General features: G+C 42.0%; 1 protein-coding gene across 2 annotated transcripts in view; it reads left to right on the top strand.

The window, feature by feature from the left end:
• EGFL6 (EGF like domain multiple 6) overlaps positions 1-19341 on the top strand; it is a 60130-nt gene extending 40789 nt beyond the window's left edge. Inside the window, exons 8-12 of one of the 2 annotated variants that reach the window (XM_025857505.2) lie at positions 5066-5389; positions 6442-6522; positions 8154-8255; positions 10869-11134; positions 17889-19341. In XM_025857505.2, coding sequence (XP_025713290.2) covers positions 5066-5389; positions 6442-6522; positions 8154-8255; positions 10869-11134; positions 17889-17999 — 884 coding nt within the window. In that variant the 3' untranslated portion in view covers positions 18000-19341. Of the gene's footprint in view, positions 1-5065; positions 5390-6441; positions 6523-8150; positions 8256-10868; positions 11135-17888 lie in introns of both variants that reach the window. The other variant, XM_073902211.1, reaches the window with a different exon arrangement.
• The last annotated feature ends 213 nt before the right edge of the window (positions 19342-19554 follow it).

Below are 19554 nucleotides of genomic sequence, written 5' to 3'. Positions count from 1 at the left end.
CAGGTTCTTAACCACACTGCTTAAAGGACGGCCCCAAATTCATTCTTAAGTGCATAGGAAAGTCATGCAAACAAAATTGAGAATCCCATCCAATTAGCATGCAGCATTTTAAAATGTTATATTGTAAAATACATTTGTATGCACATGAATTGCTGTTACATAATATACAGCACTGATATAGCAACTTTTATTATGAGTTCATTGTTTTTGCAAAAGTCCAGACTCTCTGTTGCAATACAGAAGAGGAGTTAGGGGGCGCCTGAATGGCTCAGTCTGTTAAGCGTCTGATTCTTGATTTCATGATCTCAGATTCTCTTCAGATTCTCTCTCTCCCTCTCTTCCTCCCCCGTCCCCAAGGAAAAAAAAGAGGAGTTAGTAGATTATCCTTATGCTCATATGTACCCAGAGGAAGGAGTACCCTAAATGTAGACATGCATGTTTTTTTTCCTGGTCTAATATATGTGAGTATTGGTAATACACTGTTAGATAATTTGGTCTTAATTTGACAGTAGCTCTACTCATTCTAAGCAAATCAAAACTTCAGTATTACCCAACTTGGGCAGTAAGTCAATTTAGGAATGGAAACGATGTCATTTTGTTACCAGGAGCATGGCTTCTGGAATCACATTACCTTGGCTTGACTATTGGCTCCCTGGCCTGCTACCTGTGGGCTGTAAACAAACTCGATTTAACCTCTAGTGCTTCAGTTTCCACATCTGCAAAATAAAGATAATGGTATCTGGCCCTTAATATTCTTTTGATATTTACATGAAATGATCCCAACAAAATAAATAAATGTCCACATAAAGGGTTTAGTTCCAGCCAAGATTATATTAAATGCTCGATAATCGTGCACTAGTACTAGGAGTGGTAGTGGCAGTGGCTTCTTTACCAGAATTCAACAATTATTCCCATTAAAAGCAGTTTCCTCGGTCATTAGAAATGTGCTTCTGATTTAATTCCATTTATAGACCACATATTCAAGATCACAGGTGTTGCTACAATGGGCCGTTCCAACTTGCTTCTTCGATTATAGTATAAATGTTAGAAGCTTGGAGGTATGGCCTGGAAAAAATATCTTTTTAACTCAGTAAAAGATTTTAAACGTTCTGGTGATGAATTTTAAAAATAATAGCAAACAGGGGCGCCTGGGTGGCTCAGTTGGTTAAACGTCTGACTCTTGGTTTCGGTTCAGGTCATGAACTCAGGGCTGGGGGATCGAGTCCCTCATTGGGTTCTGTGCTCAGCACGGAGTCTGCCTCAGATTCTCTCTCCCTCTCCCTCCCTCTCTCTCTCCAATAAATAAATAAAATACTTTTAAAAATAAACAATAAATAAAATACTTTTAAAAATAAATAAATAAATAAATGCAAATAGGCCAAATATATGTCAGGCACTAATCTTAGTAATTGACATGTATTTGCTCATTTAAACCTCATAAAAACCGTATTCTTGTCCCAACTTTTACAAATGGGCAAACTGAGGCAAAGAGGGGTTAAGTATTGGCTTGAGGACAAATGCCCAGAGAAGGCAAGAGCTAGGAGTCAAAACAAGGGAACTGGGCTCCGGGGATGTGTGCTTAAACACAGGCTAGGTGCGTCCATGACTGTGGCTACTCCTCAGAGATGGAGACCTCTTGTGGGCCCTTTCGCAACAAACGGCCGTGGCTCAGCCTTTCGCCATCCCAGCCCCGCCCTGTTTCCTGGGTCCCATGCTACAGTACCTTCCTCACCCATGATTAAGCCTCTCCTCCCAGCACTGCGTGCAAAGTTCAGATGAGAAGAACGTTTCTCCTGCCAGGTTATTAGAGATCATCTGATGAACCAAGCCCAGGTGAATGAAATGTCAGAGTCCTCTTCGTCTTGGGAAAGATGTTCTCACATCATAGTGATCTTCTCTAAAGTTAAGATTTTCAGGTAGGTAGAAGTTTTTGACAAAGTGGATATTTGGAGAACTCTCAAATCTCTCCCAAGAGAAATTGTCAACTTCATTTACAGGAGACTGGCCTGTGAGTCTGAAAACTCTGGAATTCCCCGTTTTTAGGTCCGCAATCCCCAAATGTGCCAATGACCCTCCTACTGTAACTACTCCCACGTGTTTATATTCTCACAAAGATGATGCATTAATCAAGAAATGTTTAAGAGGAACAATCACCCGTTAAGTTTGACACAGCAATATCTAGATAAAGCCACATCTATCCATTCATAGTCATGTACATGCCTAGCTTTTATCCCTTGCCCCAGCTCTTTTTACATACTAAAGCAGTGGAATTGTTGACACCACAAAGGTTGTGATGGTTTGATTTTTTTTTTTTTTCAATTGGAAAAAATCGAAACTTCAAAGCAGAAACTGAAAGCAGATGTTTAGGTTTGCCTGATGTGGGTTGAAACTCTCTTCCCATTATTTAGTAAAGGTCCTTAGTTTTAGGTTACTGATTGCATGAAGGAAATTTCCAGAGAATGGGTGTTTCCTGTTAATTTTTCATGTGAGGTCTTGGGAAAAGACTCAGGGAACTGTCAACAAAATTACACAGTGGGACCTCCAGAGGAAGGTCCATATGATCGGCACCTTACAATCAAAACTTAACATGCAGCCTCTTGCAAAGAAGCTAAAACAGGCCATCGGAAGGTCAGGAAAATGAGTAATGATGCATTACTTGTATTACTAGTAGTTGGTTTCCAACCCATAACTACAGACTGTCACACTGATAAACAGCTAGAACATTTTGTTGAAAAAGGAAATGCAGTTCTTGCCATAACAGCTTTAGATTGATTTCAAAGTAAAAGCAATGTGTTAATTAAGAGCATATATATTTTCAAAGCGTTGTTCCTTCTTCTTTTGATTATCCCAAATATTGGAGACTTCTTCTCGTTTATTTTTCTACCACTTTGGTACAGACTGAATCGGCCAAATGATGGAGAAGGAACTGAGTGGGAGAAGAGATTAGAAGATTGCCAAGAAAAATATTCTAATAAAATCCCAATCCGGTTTATTTTTCTAGCATTGTTTATAGGCACTGAACTTAATGTCTACTCCCTTATTTCATTTTCCTGTAAACTATGTCCAAGTAGTAGAATTGAGTGCATTGGTTCAGGTGTTATTAGACCATTTCTTGCCTAGTCTTAGATTGGCACATGCCTAGATATTTTATAAAAAGACTATATATCTGATTTTAAAGATCAGTGTGTTCAATTCTTTGAAAATTACCTTTTATGGGCACCTGGGTGGCTCTGTTGGTTAAGTGTCTGCCTTCAGCTCAGTTCATGATCCCAGGGTCCTGGGATCAAGCCCCACATGGGGCTCCTTGCTCAGCGGGTAGCTTGCTTCCTCCTCTGCCTGCCACTCCCCCCTGCTTGTGCTCTCTCCCTCTGTCAAATAAATAAATAAATAAAATCTTTTAAAAAAATAAAATAAAAGTTACTTTTTTAAAAAAATATTTCATTCATTTATTTACTTGAGAGAGACAATGAGATAGAGCATGAGAGGGGGGGAGGGTCAGAGGGAGAAGCAGACTCCCCACCGAGCAGGGAGCCCGATGCGGGACTCGATCCCGGGACTCCAGGATCATGACCTGAGCCGAAGGCAGTCGCTTAACCAACTGAGTCACCCAGGCGCCCAAAAATTACTTTTTTTTTTTTTATATATCAGTTGGATATTCTTAATTATCATGAGTAGATCCCTGGAAAAAGGGCATGTATCTTTGGACTCTAGATCTCAAGGAATTTGAACCAGTCTGTAGAAAAGTAACCCTTAACCCTAAAGCAGGAATAAACCTGCCATGGAAATAGGACTGGAAAAGGAGTCGTTCATCTTCTTACCCTCAAATTCTAACCTTGCCCCTCGTTGCTGAGTGACTTTAGGCAAGTGACTCAACATTACCCAGTTGTCTCGTCTACAAAACAAAGGTGTTAGGCTAAATGACCATTCTTCTACCTCTTGTGTTCTTCCACACAAACATATTCTGCCCCCCGCCCCCTGCCCCGGGACATTGGTCCATGCGGGGTAAGAGGAATCAACCTGGAAGTGTGTTATTTTATTATATATATATATACACACACACACACACATATATACATATTTTATTAGAAGATTTTATTTATTTATTTGAGAGTGAGAGAACACGAGCAGGTGAGAGGGGCCGAGGGAGAGGGAGAAGCCGACTCCCCGCTGAGCAGAGGGCCCGACGCGGGGCTCAATCCCAGGACCCGGGGTTCATGACCTGAGCCGAAGGCAGATGCTTAACGGGCTGAGCCACCCAGGCGCCCTATTTTATATTTTTTAGAACTGCATTTCTAAAAGCAATTTAATTTAGCGGTGAGAAATAAAAAATGAGTATAAGATAGTAAATACAGAAGCCTCTCTAAATATTCAATAAGTAAAATCATTTGGTTTTAGATAGTCGCTTGAGGCGAAGAGATTCAAAGGGGAGAGAGAACAGGGAAGAAAAATTGGGTCTGTATAGATTGAACCATAAGTCACCATTTTTGTAGGTTCTAAGTGACCCATTATTGGCAATTTATATGGTTCAACCTATCGCTATGGTTGTAATCTTAGAACGTCAAACTTGGACAAATCGGTAGGTTGCCCGGACAGCACCAGCTTTGAAGAACACCAGTATGAATGCAGAAAGAGTAGACGACCCTGGAAAATCCATCACTATGGGATCTGTAGCCCAGCTTGGGAGGAGCAGCTATTTATTTCATTGTAGTAATTTCTGAAGCAAAGCAAAAGTGTGTCCTCTAACGAAAGGTAGCTAAGATACTACCATAACATTGGAACTGCTTTAAATGGATGCAAATACAGTTCTTCCTAAAATACCAAGTGGTAGTGGGGCGTTTGGCTGGCTCAGTTGGTAAAACATGCGGCTCTTGATCTCAGGGTCGTGAGTTCAAGCCCCACGTTGGGTGTGGAGCCTACTTCAAAAACAATTAAAATATCGGGTGGTAGAGCCTCATGTGGGTTGATTCTGGAAGCATTTGTTTACTGCACTTTAAATGCTCCATTTTTCACAAGTGACCTAATTAACGGCCAATGGGAAACATCCCACCTTTATTGTTTATTTTAGTTATCCCTGAAAATTCTGTGAAGGAAGTCCTCAGAGCACGTGGTGTCATCAAAGACAGAATCAAGAAGTTGCTGGCTCACAAAAACATGAAAAAGAAGGTAAAAATTAAAAATGTCATCACAGAACCTTCTGGAACTCCTGCCCCTAAGGTTAACTTGTGGCCCCTCAACTCTGAAGAGACTGTTTCCAGAGCTAGGAACTCTAATGGCGGAAAAAAACAGAATGAAGAGAGAAAGAAAGAGGGCCTGGAGGAAGAGAAAAAAAATGAGAAAGCCCTGAAAAACCACGTGGAGCGGGAGCAAAGCCTTCGAGGAGATGTGTTCTGTGAGTAACACTTTTGTTAGTTTACACATTTTATGAAAAATGAATTGTGACTTCTCCTGGCAAGTGAAAGAAGACAGCTTCGTGCCTGAAGCAAAATTAGGTTCGGTGCTGATCCTTAAGAAGCTGGGCTGTCTGTAAGGTGTGGAAATCAACATCTTCTGCAGATCCCAAATCAAATTTGCTGCTGTGGGAAACAAGGAGGATAAGTCCTTTCCCCTTCCCCCTGGGGGGCTGTTCCTGTTTGATGCAGACCCTCTTTCTGCTCCCCACCAAGCACACTTGCTTGCCCTACAAGTTGTCTGGCTGCCTGGCTGTCCACGCAGCGCACCCCCAAACCAGAGAGCCCCCGGATCCAGGTGGATCTGCCAGCCGCTGTGTATTTACTTCCTAAAGGCACTTTTGACAGGCCCACTCATTGCAAGGGGGATTTCATAGTTCTGTGGCTACAATTTAAAAAGCCCAAATGACAGTTGTAGGGAGGAACATTCTATAGAAGAGCTTAAGTTTTCTCCATGTACTGGAGGTTATATGCCCTTCTCACTGGTCGCTCTGTGGAACCCCACCATAAGTCTCAGGCCCTCCAGGGCGGTTTCCTTATTAATCCCCCCACATCCCCACGCTGAGACTTTGTATTTCTTTCTTGCTAGGCATTTGTTGCTGCCTCTGTTTTTGGCCTTGTCTGTCCTTGGTTCCATGGCTGTTAGATCTAACCAAATGAAAAGTACACCCAAGCCCACCTATCCAAGAACTACCATATCAATGACATTGTGTCCTCTAATAGAGAGTGAAACTCTCAAGAAAGTATATTTCAAAAGCCTGGTGAGAAGGGACAGGTTACTAGCGTAGATGCTTGGGACATCTTTGGAAAACAATGCTCTAGACGAGGAAAGTGGAACCAACGTGAATGGTTTGGGAACGTTAAGGAAACTGTGCGCTAACATATTCTATGATTAGAATACATGATAAAACTCTTTGTTCAGTCAGTCATTCATTTCCTTCCTGGCATGTGAAGGTTCAGGGTTTTTCTTAACTGATCAAGTGCTCTTTATTAGCCCCTAAGGTGAATGAAGCAGGTGAATTGGGTCTGGTTCTGGTCCACGGAAAACCTGGAACATCCAGATTCGAACACAAAGGTAAGTAATACTTTCTCTCAAGCGTATGCTCTTCGACAATGTCCCATATCATTTTAATGTCTTCGTACGATGAGATGATTGTTTATGAATCACAGCTTCATTCCTAAACACCCAAGGGAAGAATCCGAACATCTTGACCCACAGTGTCAGTATGACAGTAGGCCTTTATGTGATTAGTACCCGTGGTAACAATTTAGGAAGGCTGTCTTCTCTCCATTACTCCTGCCTGACACCTGGAGTGATGGGTCGAGGCAGATAGTATTTATTTGAAGATGGGAGAAAATGACACAGTTGCTTCAGCTGCAACACCTGAGGACCCACAACATGAAAATTACCACGTACTAAATTCCGGACCCGAGTTCCAGTGTCCATCACCCATTGCCACAATAGTGCTGCGTAATAAAAAGCTGCACACCCTCAGTGGCCTACAGCAATAAATATTTATTTTTGCTTATGAGTCTGGACCAGCTGGGTAGTGCCGACCGGGCTGGTCTGGGTGGGGCTTACCCATGTGCCTGTAGTCAGCCGTGGGCCGCCTCGGTGACGTGGCTGATCTTACGTGTGTTCTCTCACGTATCTGAGGCCTCAGCTGAGACAACAGGGCTGACTCCGCTCCGCTCCAGGTGGTGTCTCATCCTCCAGCAGGCCAGCCAAGCTTGTTGTCATGAAGCAGTGGCAGGGTTCCAAGGAATCGAGTGGAAGCACACAGGCCTTTTGAGGTCTAGGCTCAGGACTGGCTCAGCTCACTTCTGTATTCTGTTGTCCGAGGAAAGTCACGAGGCCGGGCCAGACTTAAGTGCTGGGATGGTGCTACAAAGTTATATTGTGAAGAGCATGGATACAGGAAGTCGTTTTTTAAAGATCATAACAGAATTTGTCCAGAAGGACTTCACAGATTTAAATTGAAACAGAGTATCTGGTTTGACACTGTCCTTAAGGCCATTCCCTTTGGCATGATCTGTACTCCACACAGTTGTTCTGACTTTGTTAAATTAATATTTGCTAAGTGGAGCCCCCCAGTGCCAGATGGTTCAACAAGAGACCACAAGGGAAATTGAAATGGAAAAGTTTATTACTCACAGGTCCTGGAGGATCATGGCGCACATCAAGGGCCACACGGGGAAGTCGAGGCAGGGTGCTTAAAGAGAGACAGACAGGACCTGGGGCACATGCCCTTATTAGTGTTCGTGTGCAGAGTACTTTGGGGTTCCCCGGGCTGAAGCTGGATCGGTCAACTCAAACCAGAAAGGTCAAGATGTTGTTGAGCTCCAAGGGAGTCTTATCTAAGGAGTGCACCCTTAGGGTCCCCTAAAGGGATGGCCCTGGGAGACAGGGGGGACTGTTGATCACAAGAGCTGTTGGCAAGTCCTATCAAGAACTTACATTTCCCTGTGACTCGGCGGGCTGCTCTAGATCTAGGGCTGGCCCTCGCATGAGGGACAAAGGTCACTTTTAGGCTCCTGTAGGCTGTTTGGCCAAACAAAATGGTGGCCGAGGCAGCGACACCTTGGAGTAGCTTCGCTCAGTGCTCGACAGCAACTGAAAACATGGCGTGGCCTTCCAAAGCTCCAGATGTTAGACATGTTTCTAATACTCTTAATGATTATGAAATGTACCCTTTTTCTTAGCAGATTTAAATATCTCAGTTGACTGCAGCTTTGACCATGGGGTCTGTGACTGGAAACAGGATATAGAGGATGGCTTTGACTGGAATCCCGCTGACCGAGATAATGGTATTTAGATTTTACTCTTTTGTGTTCTGTGGTATGACACAGGTAAAGAAGGCCCTCCAGTGATGTGGGGTTGTTATTCTTCTCTCTTGTTAGGCCAGGGTTGTTTGTCATGTTTGGAAACTTGCAGACCTTCCTGAAATCTCCCCTGATGAACGGCTAAGTTGGTTCCGCATATATGCTCCGCCTTATCCCTCCTACCCCCACCCACCCACACCCGGGGTGTTCCTGCAGAACCCTTCCATAGTCGTTGCTGCGGCTGAGAGACAGATGTTGGAATTCATGTACATTTTTTTTTTAAAGGCTTTTAAAGGAAAACTTTTTTTAAGGTAATCTCCATGCCCAGCGTAGGGCTCGAACTCATGACCCCAAGGCCCAGAGTTGCATGCTCTACCAACTGAGCCAGCCAGGCGCCCCAGAATTCATGTGCATTTTAAGAGTATTGGGGGAAAGGCAGAAAGAAATTGTTCCTTTTCCCCAGTTGGCCAGCTAATGGGGTGCTTTGTAGCTTCTGTTTTGCCTTTTGTGGGAAAAATAAATCTGGAAAGGAAATATGACCTCTACCTCCACCTGAAGGTTTAGCAAAGTCACCCCTCAAAGGATCAACACCATAAGGAGCCATCAGGTCAGCAACCTGAACTTTCCCCTCTATTGCTTGCAGATTTCTTTCTGGCCACTGAAACTTGGATTTTTCTCAACTTCAGCTCTGAGCTGTGGCAGTCCAGCCCTCTCCACTTCTTGCTGAAACACTACTGATGGGCCCTGTCTTTTCCCTTGGGTAGAGCATTTCGCTGGCAGCTCCCATTTGGAGCATAAATCAAATCCCTGTCTCCTGAGGCTGACTGTGTAGTTAGAGACAACTTTGGGGACTCAAGTTCCTTACCAGTCCATTTATTAATTTGGGGACCTACAAGTTTAGCTCTCCGTTACCAGATCCTTCTTCATCCTTCCTCCAGATTAATTCCGCCCTTAGATCTTTCCTTTCGAGGCTTCACGTGCAACCAGGAAACCTGGATAGCCCCTAACAAAAATTCCTCGTGAAACTCGAGATTCGGGGGGCGGGGATACATGCAGCACAGCAAATCGCGTGAGTGGGACTATCGCCAAAGACTCAGGGCAAACACAGGGCAAGTTTAATCAGTCTGGAGGCAGTACATCTTCGGAGAGCCTGTCTTGTCGATAGCTAACTTGAGTTTCTCCTTTCTTGCATCATGGCATCTGCAAGTTTATGTCTGCCAGAGCTATAGCACATGGGGAGCCTGTAAGTTATTCCAGGATCTTGACAGCTCACACGGTCAGCAGTGTCTTAAGTTGGGTTTTCCAATAATGGGAAGTCCCCTGTTTACAAACACGATTCGCAAACGGCCCCAGGGTTCTCAGCCTTTGTGTCCCCCAAAGCGTACTTTCTTCCCTCCTGAACCCCCTTCAGACTTCTAGGTGGGCTTGTCTTTCCCTACAGAGTTAAATATAAGAAAGAAACACAGGATGAATCAGCATTTTTAGAAGGATAAAGTCTCAAGGACAGATCGAAATGGGCTTTAGCTGAGAGAGAAGGAGAAATTGGCCACAGTGGGTCACAGAAGAGAGGGTGTCACTGGTAGAGTGGCTAGATAAATGTAGGATGCCTACATTTCAGATAAGCAGCGAATATTTTTTAGTGTATCTCAGACATGCTCCTTATCTGAAATGCAAACTCTCCTGAGCATCCCGTATCTTTAGCTGCTGAATCTGCAACGTTACCAGCTGGGGAAGAAGACTAGACAGTCTCTGAGTCCAGTGAAAACTAAGGCAATGTCAGCCTGGCTCCTGCAGATGTCTCCAGGAAGGTACCAGCAGAAGACTCCAGCCCCCACTCCCTGTCCCCAGTGTAATCCTCCTGGCTTCCACAGGAATTGCTTCCTTTCAGTCAGACTCCACTCTATGAGACCCCATTCTATGAGAATTTTTGCCCAGGTTTATCAAAGCCGCAACCAGAGGTTTGGAGATGAGCAATGTCTACTACCGCTGGTTAAAAGATACTTAGGAGATGGATCTTAGAAAATAGCTGTGTCCCTGTCATCCTAAATTGGAACTCAGAGTGATACGTTGCAAGTGGTGGTTGGGCTCCGTGAAACTGCTAGGACAAATTCATGTATGTTGTGGATTAAATGCCACAAGCTGGCCATCATACGTATCATTGACTCTGCGGGAAAATGCATTCCAACAACCAAGGTGGAAAGTTCTGGAACACAAGTTCTCCAACAGCGGCAAATTACCTGCAGTGCTAAAAGACTATTTCATTAGATTCTTAACGCATATCTGCTACCACCACGCTTTGTGAATGTGGACAAATTCCTCAGTTTCTCTGACCCTCAGTTTCCTTTCCTATACCATAAAGGATTTCATCTTTGTGATCCCTAAAAGCCATTTTAGCATGTAAGTTTTGTTCCTGTGTTGGAAATGAAGAGGCCTTCATTTCCTTCACTATAGGAGACTATCATTCATGTTCTTTTTTTTTTTTAATGGTTTTTAAAAATTTTTAATTCCAGTTATCATTCATTTTCTATCCTATTTTAGACACTGTAGCCAAACCCTATACAATGGCTTCATTAACTGGGTGTTTTTCTTCTCTTGCAGCTGTTGGCTACTATATGGCAGTTCCGGCCCTGGTGGGCCGTAAGAAGGACATTGGCCGGTTGAAACTCCTCCTCCCTGACCTGCAACCGCAAAGCAATTTCTGTTTGCTTTTTGATTACCGGCTGGCCGGAGACAAAGTAGGGAAGCTTCGAGTGTTTGTGAAAAACAGTAACAATGCCCAGGCCTGGGAGGAGACCAGAAGTGAGGATGAGAGGTGGAAGACTGGGAAAATTCAGTTCCATCAAGGGATCGGCACTACCAAAAGTGTAAGTGGATAGCCAGTGTTAAATGAGATCCTGACATTCTTTTTCAGTGATTCAGCAAATAAAACAAAACACTCAAGGACCTAGGCACTGGGGCCACAAAGATGAGTAATTACGACTTTCTCCCTACAGTTAAAGAGTTTATATTCTGGAGCAAAATAGGCAAGGCAATGGATCAGCACCACTGGGGTTGTCAAGTGCATGCGCATCACATGCTATAGAAACGATCTGTCTGCGTGTCAGGCTCCTCCCCAGCAGCCTCTCACACCAGACTGTAAAATCCTTAATATGTACAAGAATGTCTTGCTCATTCATTCTGTGCCCAGTACTTATCACAATGAATGGAAGCTAGAAGGCCAATTTTTAAAAAGATTTTATTTATTTATCTGAGAGAGAGAGAGAGCACGAGCGCTGGAGTAGGGGATAGAGGCAGAGGGAGAGGCAGAAGCACACTCCCCGCTGAGCAGGGAGCCCGACGCGGGGCTCGATCCCAGGACCCCAAGACCATGACCTGAGCTGAAGGCAGATGCTTAACCGACTGAGCCACCCAGGCGCCCTAGGAGGTCATTTTTTTTTTTAATGTTTTCAAAATTAAACTGAGATTGTGGCTGTTGTCTGGGGTCTCAAGACCATTCAGGTTCTGTGGTTCCTTAGAAGGACTCACAGAATTCAGAGAAGCTGTTCTATTCATGAATATAGTTTATTACAGTGAAAGGGTGGTGAATAAGGTCAGCAGAGGGAAAAGGTGCATAAGGCAGAGTCCAGGAGAGAGTGGGCACAAGCTTGTGGTATTCCTCCGCCAGTAGTATCATAGGTACAGCTCTTCATTCTCTCAGCAATGACGTGTGACAACACTCACCAAATGTTACCACCCTCGAAGCTCACCCAGGCCTTGGTGTTCTGGGCTTTTGTTGGGGTTCAGTCTGCCCATGTGACTGCCTGCATAGCTGACCTTAGTTACTCAGTCTCCAGACTCTCCAGAGGTCAGACTGTTTCTTTGTGGCTCAGGGCCCCCACTATAAATCACATTGTTAGCATTGATTATCTGGCATGGGCGAAGGCACTCTTAAGAGGCAAGATATTCCAAGGACTTAGAGGTTATCTCCCAGGAACCAGTCAAGAGCCAAACCTTTCTTTCGAATGTTCAGGGTTTGGACAACCCAGACCTCCTGGATCAATCCTTTACTGTATAGTGGGTTTAATAAAGGACAAGGGAACAACATCTAAGAGGAAGCCGGTCAATGAGATGAAATGCTCAGAAAGAATGAATAGGATAAAAATGACCAAGAGTCTATCAAGTTTGACCATCAGGAGGTGGCTGGTGCCCCTTGCGGGGGTTGTTTCTCTGGAGGGGAGGGGGAAGGCCAGCCTAGAGAGAGATGAGGAGGGAAGGGAGCAGAGCCTGGGAGGCAGCCACTATGGACCCTTGTGTAAAGCTTGGTTGGGGTGGGAAGAGAAGAGGTAGGGTGGAAGCTAGAAGGAGATACATGAAAACCTGAGTACCAACTAATGGTTTCAAGAGGAAGAGCAATTAGTAGATCCATAAATTGGGATTCCATTTACACTTGGCTTGTGAAAGATAATGATTCATGAACGTAAGGAAAATCCTGTTTTTTGATAATAGGCAGTAATAGAAAGCCTGGGGTCTGGTGTCGGACGTTATATTCAATATCTTTTTATTTACTTGTCCCACTTAAGCAGAGCATCTTATTCAAAATACATCCTACGATATGACTATAGATAAAATACACGTTGGGCTATAGTTGAATTTTCTCACCATTCTTTCCCTCTTGCCCATGCTTGTTTAGTGCTGGCGAACACATTCATTCTAGTTGATGCTGATTGCAGCATATCTGCATCGATACAAATCCAATCCACATATTTACATCGTTGTGTTTGTAGCATGGTTTGGGGACCGTGACCACTGAGCTGTGCTATGTATAGTTGACATGCTGTTGGAGAATTGAAATATGCCTCTGCACAGCATTCATAATTACCTCCATGACTGAATTTATATACTGAGAAATACATTATATAACATGGTAGCTTGGGGGTGGGTAACAGCATGTGCCATCAAAACAATAATTTTTTTTTAATACACATTTTTGCAAATATGCCTCCAAAGAGCCTGGCCAGCAGTGGCACTATAACACAACACAGCTCTGTCAAGAGGGATGCTCAGGCCCAGCCAGGCCCTGATGCAGGCACCTATGCCCTGAACTTTTTCAGTATGAGGGGAACCCTTACTGGGGCTTACTGGAGTGTGAGGATGCTGAGTAATCTAGACTAAAGCATGCATACCATAAAGTTTGTCAAGGTCGCATTGGCCGTGGATATTTGTAGCAGATGCAACTCTTCTTCCATAAACACAGGCATACAAGGTAAGGCACATTGCTTTCTCTGAATCAAATTATATCTGAATCTAAAGCTGCATCCTTCATGTGGTAGGAGGATGGGGTGGGATTCAATCTCGGCTATTTGCTCATGCACGATTGAGGGAGGGTGCCCCTCGCTAGGGTGGCCTGCGCTTCTGAAGGGCTAAAAGCAGCACAGGTATTAAGAGAGGGCAGCACATTTTTACTTCATCATGGGGGCCGTGGATATTCTATGTACCCATGTTGCATGTAAAGTCACTCACTCATTTCTTCAACTTCCATGTATGGCCAGGACACACAAATCTTTACTGAGGCTGGAGTCTTGTTGGCTAAGAATCTAGCCTCAATAGAAACCTCAGACAACCATTTGAACAAACTGATTACCAGTGATGAAATTGAATCAGTAATCAAAAATCTCTCAAGAAACAAATCCAGGATCAGACAGCTCCACAGGTGAATTCTACCAAACATTTAAAGAAGAGTTAATACCTCTTCTTCTCAAACTATTTCAAAGACTAGAAGAGGAAGGGAAGCTTCCAAATTCATTCCATGAGGCCAGCATTGCCCTGATACCAAAACCAGATAAAGAAACCACAAAAAAAAGAGAACTACGCCCAATATCTCTGATGAACATAGATGCCAAAATCCTCAACAAAGTATTAGCAAACCAAATCAAATCAAACCAAACCAATACATTTAAAAAAGTCATTTACCATGATCAAGTGGGATTTATGCCTGGGATCCAAGAGTGGTTCAATATTCACAAATCAATGTGATCCACCACATCAATAAAAGAAGGGATAAAAATCATACAATCATTTCAATAGATGCAGAAAAAGCATTTCACAAAGTACAACATCCATTTATGATAAAAACCCTCAACAAAGTAGGTTTAGAGGGAACATACTGCAACATAGTAAAGGCCATACATGAAAAACACCCAGCTAACATCATAATGGTGAAAAACCGAGAGCTTTTCCCCTAAGATCAGGAACAAGACAAAGATGTCCACTCTCACCACTTTTATTCAACACGGTACTGGAAGTCCTAGCCACAGCAATCAGACAAGAAAAATAAAAGGCATTCAAATTGGTAAGGAAGAAGTTAAACTTTCAGTATTGGCAGATGACATGGTACTACATGTAGAAAACCCTAAAGACTCCACCAAAAAACTACTAGAACTGACAAATGAACTCAGTGAGTTCACAGGATACAAAATCAATGTGCAGAAGTCTGTTGCATTTCTATACACTAATAACGAAGAAGCAGAGAAATTAAGAAAGCTGACCTATGTATAATTGCACTCAAAATAATAAAATACGTCGAAAAAAACTTAACCAAAGCGGTGAAAGAACTGTACTCTGAAAACTATAAAACATCGATGAAAGAAATGGAAGATGACATAAACAGATGGAAAGATATTCCATTCTCATGGATTTGGAATACAGATATTGTTAAAATGTTCATACTACCCAAAGCAATCTACAGATTTAGTGCAATCCCTACCGACATACCAACAACATTTTTCACAGAACTAGAATAAGCTTACAATTTGTATGGAACCACAGAAGACCCCAAATAGCCAAAGCCATCTTGAGAAAAAAGAACAAAGCTGGAGGTATTATAATCCCAGATTTCAAGATACACTACAAAGCTGTAGTAATCAAAACAGTATGGTACTGGCCCCAAAATAGACACACAGAGCAGTGGAACAGAATAGAGAGCCCAGATATGGTCAGTTAATCTACAACAAAGGCAAAACTACACAATGGGGAAAGGACAGTCTCTTCAACAAATGGTGTTGGGCAAACTGGACAGCTACATGTAAAAATTAAACTGGACCACTTTCTTACACCATACCCAAAAATAAACTCAAAATGGATTAAAGACCTAAATGTGAGACCTGAAACCATAAAAATCCTAGAAGAGAGCAAAGCAGTAATTTCTCTGACTGCAGTCACAACATTTTCCTAGATGTCTCCTAAGGCAAAGGAAACTATGGGGGCTACATCAAAATAAAAAGCTTCTTTCTGCACAGCAAAGGAAACAATTAACAAAAAGTTAAAAGACAGCCTACTCAATGGGAGAAAATATTTGCAAATGACATCCGATAAAGTGTTAGTATCCAAAATAAATAACTTATGCAACTCAACACCAAAAAAACCAAATAATCCAATTAAAAAAATGGATAGGGGCACCTGGGTGGCTCGGTCATTTGAGCGTCCAACTCTTGATTTCAGCTCAGGTCGTGATCTCAGGGTCATGAGATCAAGTCCCGAGTCAGGCTCCAAGCTCAGCACAGAGTCCGCTTGGGATTCTCTCTCTGCCCCTCCTCCCCAGTTCAAGTGCTCTCTCTCTAAAACAAACAAACAAACAGAAAAAAAGGGGTAGAAGATACTTCTCCAAAGAAGACACAGTGACGGCCAACAGACACATGAAAAGATGCTCAACATCACTCATCATCAGGGAAATGCAAATCAAAACCACAATGAGATATCAACTCACACCTGTCAGAATGGTTAAAATCAAAAACACAAGGAACAACAGGTGTTGGTGAGGATGTAGAGAAAGGGGAACCCTGTTGCGCTGCTGGAGGGGAATGCAAACTGGTGCACCCACTGTGGAAAATAGTATGGAGGTTCCTCAAGTGATTAAAGACAGAGTTACAGGGCGCCTTGGTGGCTCAGTCAGTTAAGTGTCTGCCTTCAGCTCAGGTCATGGTCCCAGGGTCTTGGGATTGAGCCCCACATCGGGCTCCCTGCTTGGCAGGGAGCCTGCTTCTCCCTCTCCCTCTGCTGCTCCCCCTGCTTGTGCTCTCCCTCTCTGTCAAATAATTAAATAAAACCTTTAAAAAAATTAAAGACAGTATTACCATATGATCCAGTAATTCTACTACTGGGTATTTACCCAAAGAAAACAAAAATACTAAATTGAAAAGATATGCACACCCCCATGTTTATTGCAGCAGTATTTATGATAACCAAGATATGGAAGTGCCCCAAGTGTTCATCAGTAGCCAAATGGGTAAAAAAAATGTGGTATATATACACAATGGAATATTACTCAGCCATATAAAAGAATGAAATCTTGCCATTTGCAGCAACATGGATGGAACTAGAGGAGATAACGCTAAGTGAAATCAGTCAGTCAGAGAAAGGCAAGTACCATATGATTTCACTTGTATGTGGAATTTAAGAACCAAAACAAATGACCCCTCACCCAAAAAAGAGAGAGACACACACAAACCAAAAACACCTAACTCTAGAGAACAAACTGATGGTTACCAGAGGGGAGGTGGTGGGGGGCGGGATGCAGGAAATAGGTGAAGGGGAGGCAGAGCACACTTACCATGATGAGCACCGAGTACCGAACTGTTGAATCACTGTATTGTGCATTTGAAGCTAACATAACACTGTATGTTAACTATACTGGAACTAAAATTTTTTAAAAAGTTGTAGTAATGGGAAAAAGAAAAACATCATTCAGCTGTTATTTTAATATTTCTTGTAAACATTTTTGGATGAATGAATATAAAATAGTAACTGTATATCTTTAATTTTGTTAAATGAGTCACTCCTGTCATTTTGTGTCCAATTTCAAGATACATATTTAGTATTCATCCTCTCTCTGTTCTCTATACATTAGATATTTCTAAAATATAAAGAAGTTTGCTGCTCTTTTGATTATTAATAGGGAATAGATATTTTATTTGATCTATTTTATCATGGATAAAAATGATCATAGCCTATTCGGTAACACTTTTCAACACGTAAAGCCACTGACATTCCCAATAATTTCCAATATTAAAGCCAATATTTTAAGAAAAATAACTATATTACTACAAACTGACAAAAGCTGAATATATCAAAATAATTCCCTTTCAACCATATAGTTTTATGTTAGATGTTCACCAGGAGTGTTAAATTTCTTCTAGCCTGGTTTTTGAAAAGAAAACCACATCGTTTATTTTTTCTTTTCTTTAAATGGGAATTCCAAAATTTCCTCTTCAGCCGTACCTTTGTCAGCTTTTCAGGCTGTGCAGATACTTTTAGGAGTTGCAGTGACCCTGTTTTCTCTGAATATTATCCACTCAGTGCAAGATACTGGCATCTGGAAAATACATTACTATATATGCAATGTCAACGTCTGTTCGTTTTTGCAGTAGGGGCTGATGAGTTCGGTCCTTTTTTTTTTTTTTTAAGTAATCTTTATGCACAGAGTGGGGCTTGAACTCATGACCCAAGATCAAGAGTCTCATGCTCCACTGACTGAGTCGGCCAGGCGCCCCAAGTTCAGTCCTCTTTAATCACTATTAAATAGTTTGTTTCTGTCATTGACTTGAATAGTTTGAAGTAATATTTTTTTATCTTCTTCATTATTAGATCATTTTTGAAGCAGAACGTGGCAAGGGCAAAAGCGGAGAAATTGCAGTGGACGGCGTCTTGCTGCTTTCGGGCTTGTGTCCAGATGGCCTTTTATCTGCGAATGGCTGAATGTTACTAGGGTCTTTTGTGCCTTTATATTTGGCTTCTTATGTCAGTTCCCTATTTTCTGATATTACATCATAGATCGCCCCACTTTAGAAATACAAACTGAAAAACCATAACATACCAACAGAAACATTATTGTAAGGTGCCTTTCTTGTATAAGATGTGCCAATATTTGCTTTCAATATAGTACCACTCATTCATTTCTGAATTTATAAAATGTGGAAATGTGGGAAAAGCTCAGCTTTCCACCCCGCCCCCACCTCCAGTGTATCTGATTTGTCTCTGTGTGTTGATGAGCCTTTATATAACATTTTTAGAATTATAAAAAAACAAATAACAACAACAACAAAAACCCCACAGGGAATTGTTTCTCTATTTGACTGTTGTGGCACTTCTTGGAAACTGACATCACAGGTAGATTTTTATCTAAGTGGCTTAGCCTGATCTTTTATAGCCAAGCTTGTATATTTAAATTCTTTGTAATAATATTCAAATAATCACCTTGTGTCATGGTTTAAGTTTTTCTAAGTAAGAAAATGTGTTGTTAATGCTCTGTTTCATTATGTGTATAATTATTTGTTTTACTGGAACATGGGTTTTCTTCTTTTTCCTTGGAAATACTCTATATTCTTAAAAATTCATGAAATTCCTTTTATGGGAGCACACGTGACTGCTTTATTAGGCCTCATAAGTGTAATACAAATTAGCTTAAGTTGTTGAATTTAAGGCCTAAGAGAAATACCTAAAACTAAATCACACAAGTGGGATTCAGAGGAAAGACCAATGTCTTCTTTTCTCTGTTTCTCTTTTCTTCCAAATTCAACAACAGCTTTGTGTGGTAATGAATCTTGAGTATATTCCCTGAGGATGAACATATATTATGTTTTAAGATTCTGGATCATAAACAGAAGGTTCTCCAGATATTTGCCTGTTATCCCCTAAAGCAATGAAGGCCTTCAGCTGCAGGAGAAAGGAAAGAGAGAAGGTAGTCCACTTACTAATCTTTAATATTTGTAGCCTCACTCAAAGTTTTTTTTTTAAACTGAAACTCTTAGTAATCCTTTTTTTTTTTTAATTTAGTAACCTTTTTTTCAACAGTGTTCTCTTTAATACAACGAACACATACAACCTTTTAAGATTGTAGGGGAAAAACATTGTTTTCCTTTAGTGTGAAGTAATCTTGGCCTACAAAGTCTTGTCTTCAACAGCTGTAATTGTATCTGTTAGGATAACTGCTAGTTATAGAAACCCAAAAAATAGTGTTTCTAGTGAGACCAGATGAAGAGGTGCCTAGCTAAGTCAAATCAGCCTGCAAAATTGTGAGAGATAATAAAATGGTCGTTTGAAGACACTAAGATTTGAAGTGGTTTGTTATGCAGCAAGAGCTAACTGATACAGGTGGTTTCTAATACTGTGATAGAACGTGAAGAAGAACCCTCTATTTCTTCAGTGACCAAGGAGATTCGAGAGCACAGTTATGGCTTAGAATAAAGGAAGATAGAAGGGAGAACTTGCAATGAAGGATCAGTGCCCCAGTGATCCAGGTTAGAGGAAGAGA

The sequence above is a fragment of the Callorhinus ursinus genome, unplaced genomic scaffold (assembly GCF_003265705.2).
Source record: "Callorhinus ursinus isolate GAN/ISIS: 27379988/994484 unplaced genomic scaffold, GSC_fseal_2.0 scaffold16, whole genome shotgun sequence".
Lineage (NCBI taxonomy): Eukaryota > Metazoa > Chordata > Mammalia > Carnivora > Otariidae > Callorhinus > Callorhinus ursinus.
The sequence above is the reverse complement of the archived record's forward strand: the minus strand, read 5'-3'. Positions and strand labels throughout refer to the sequence as shown.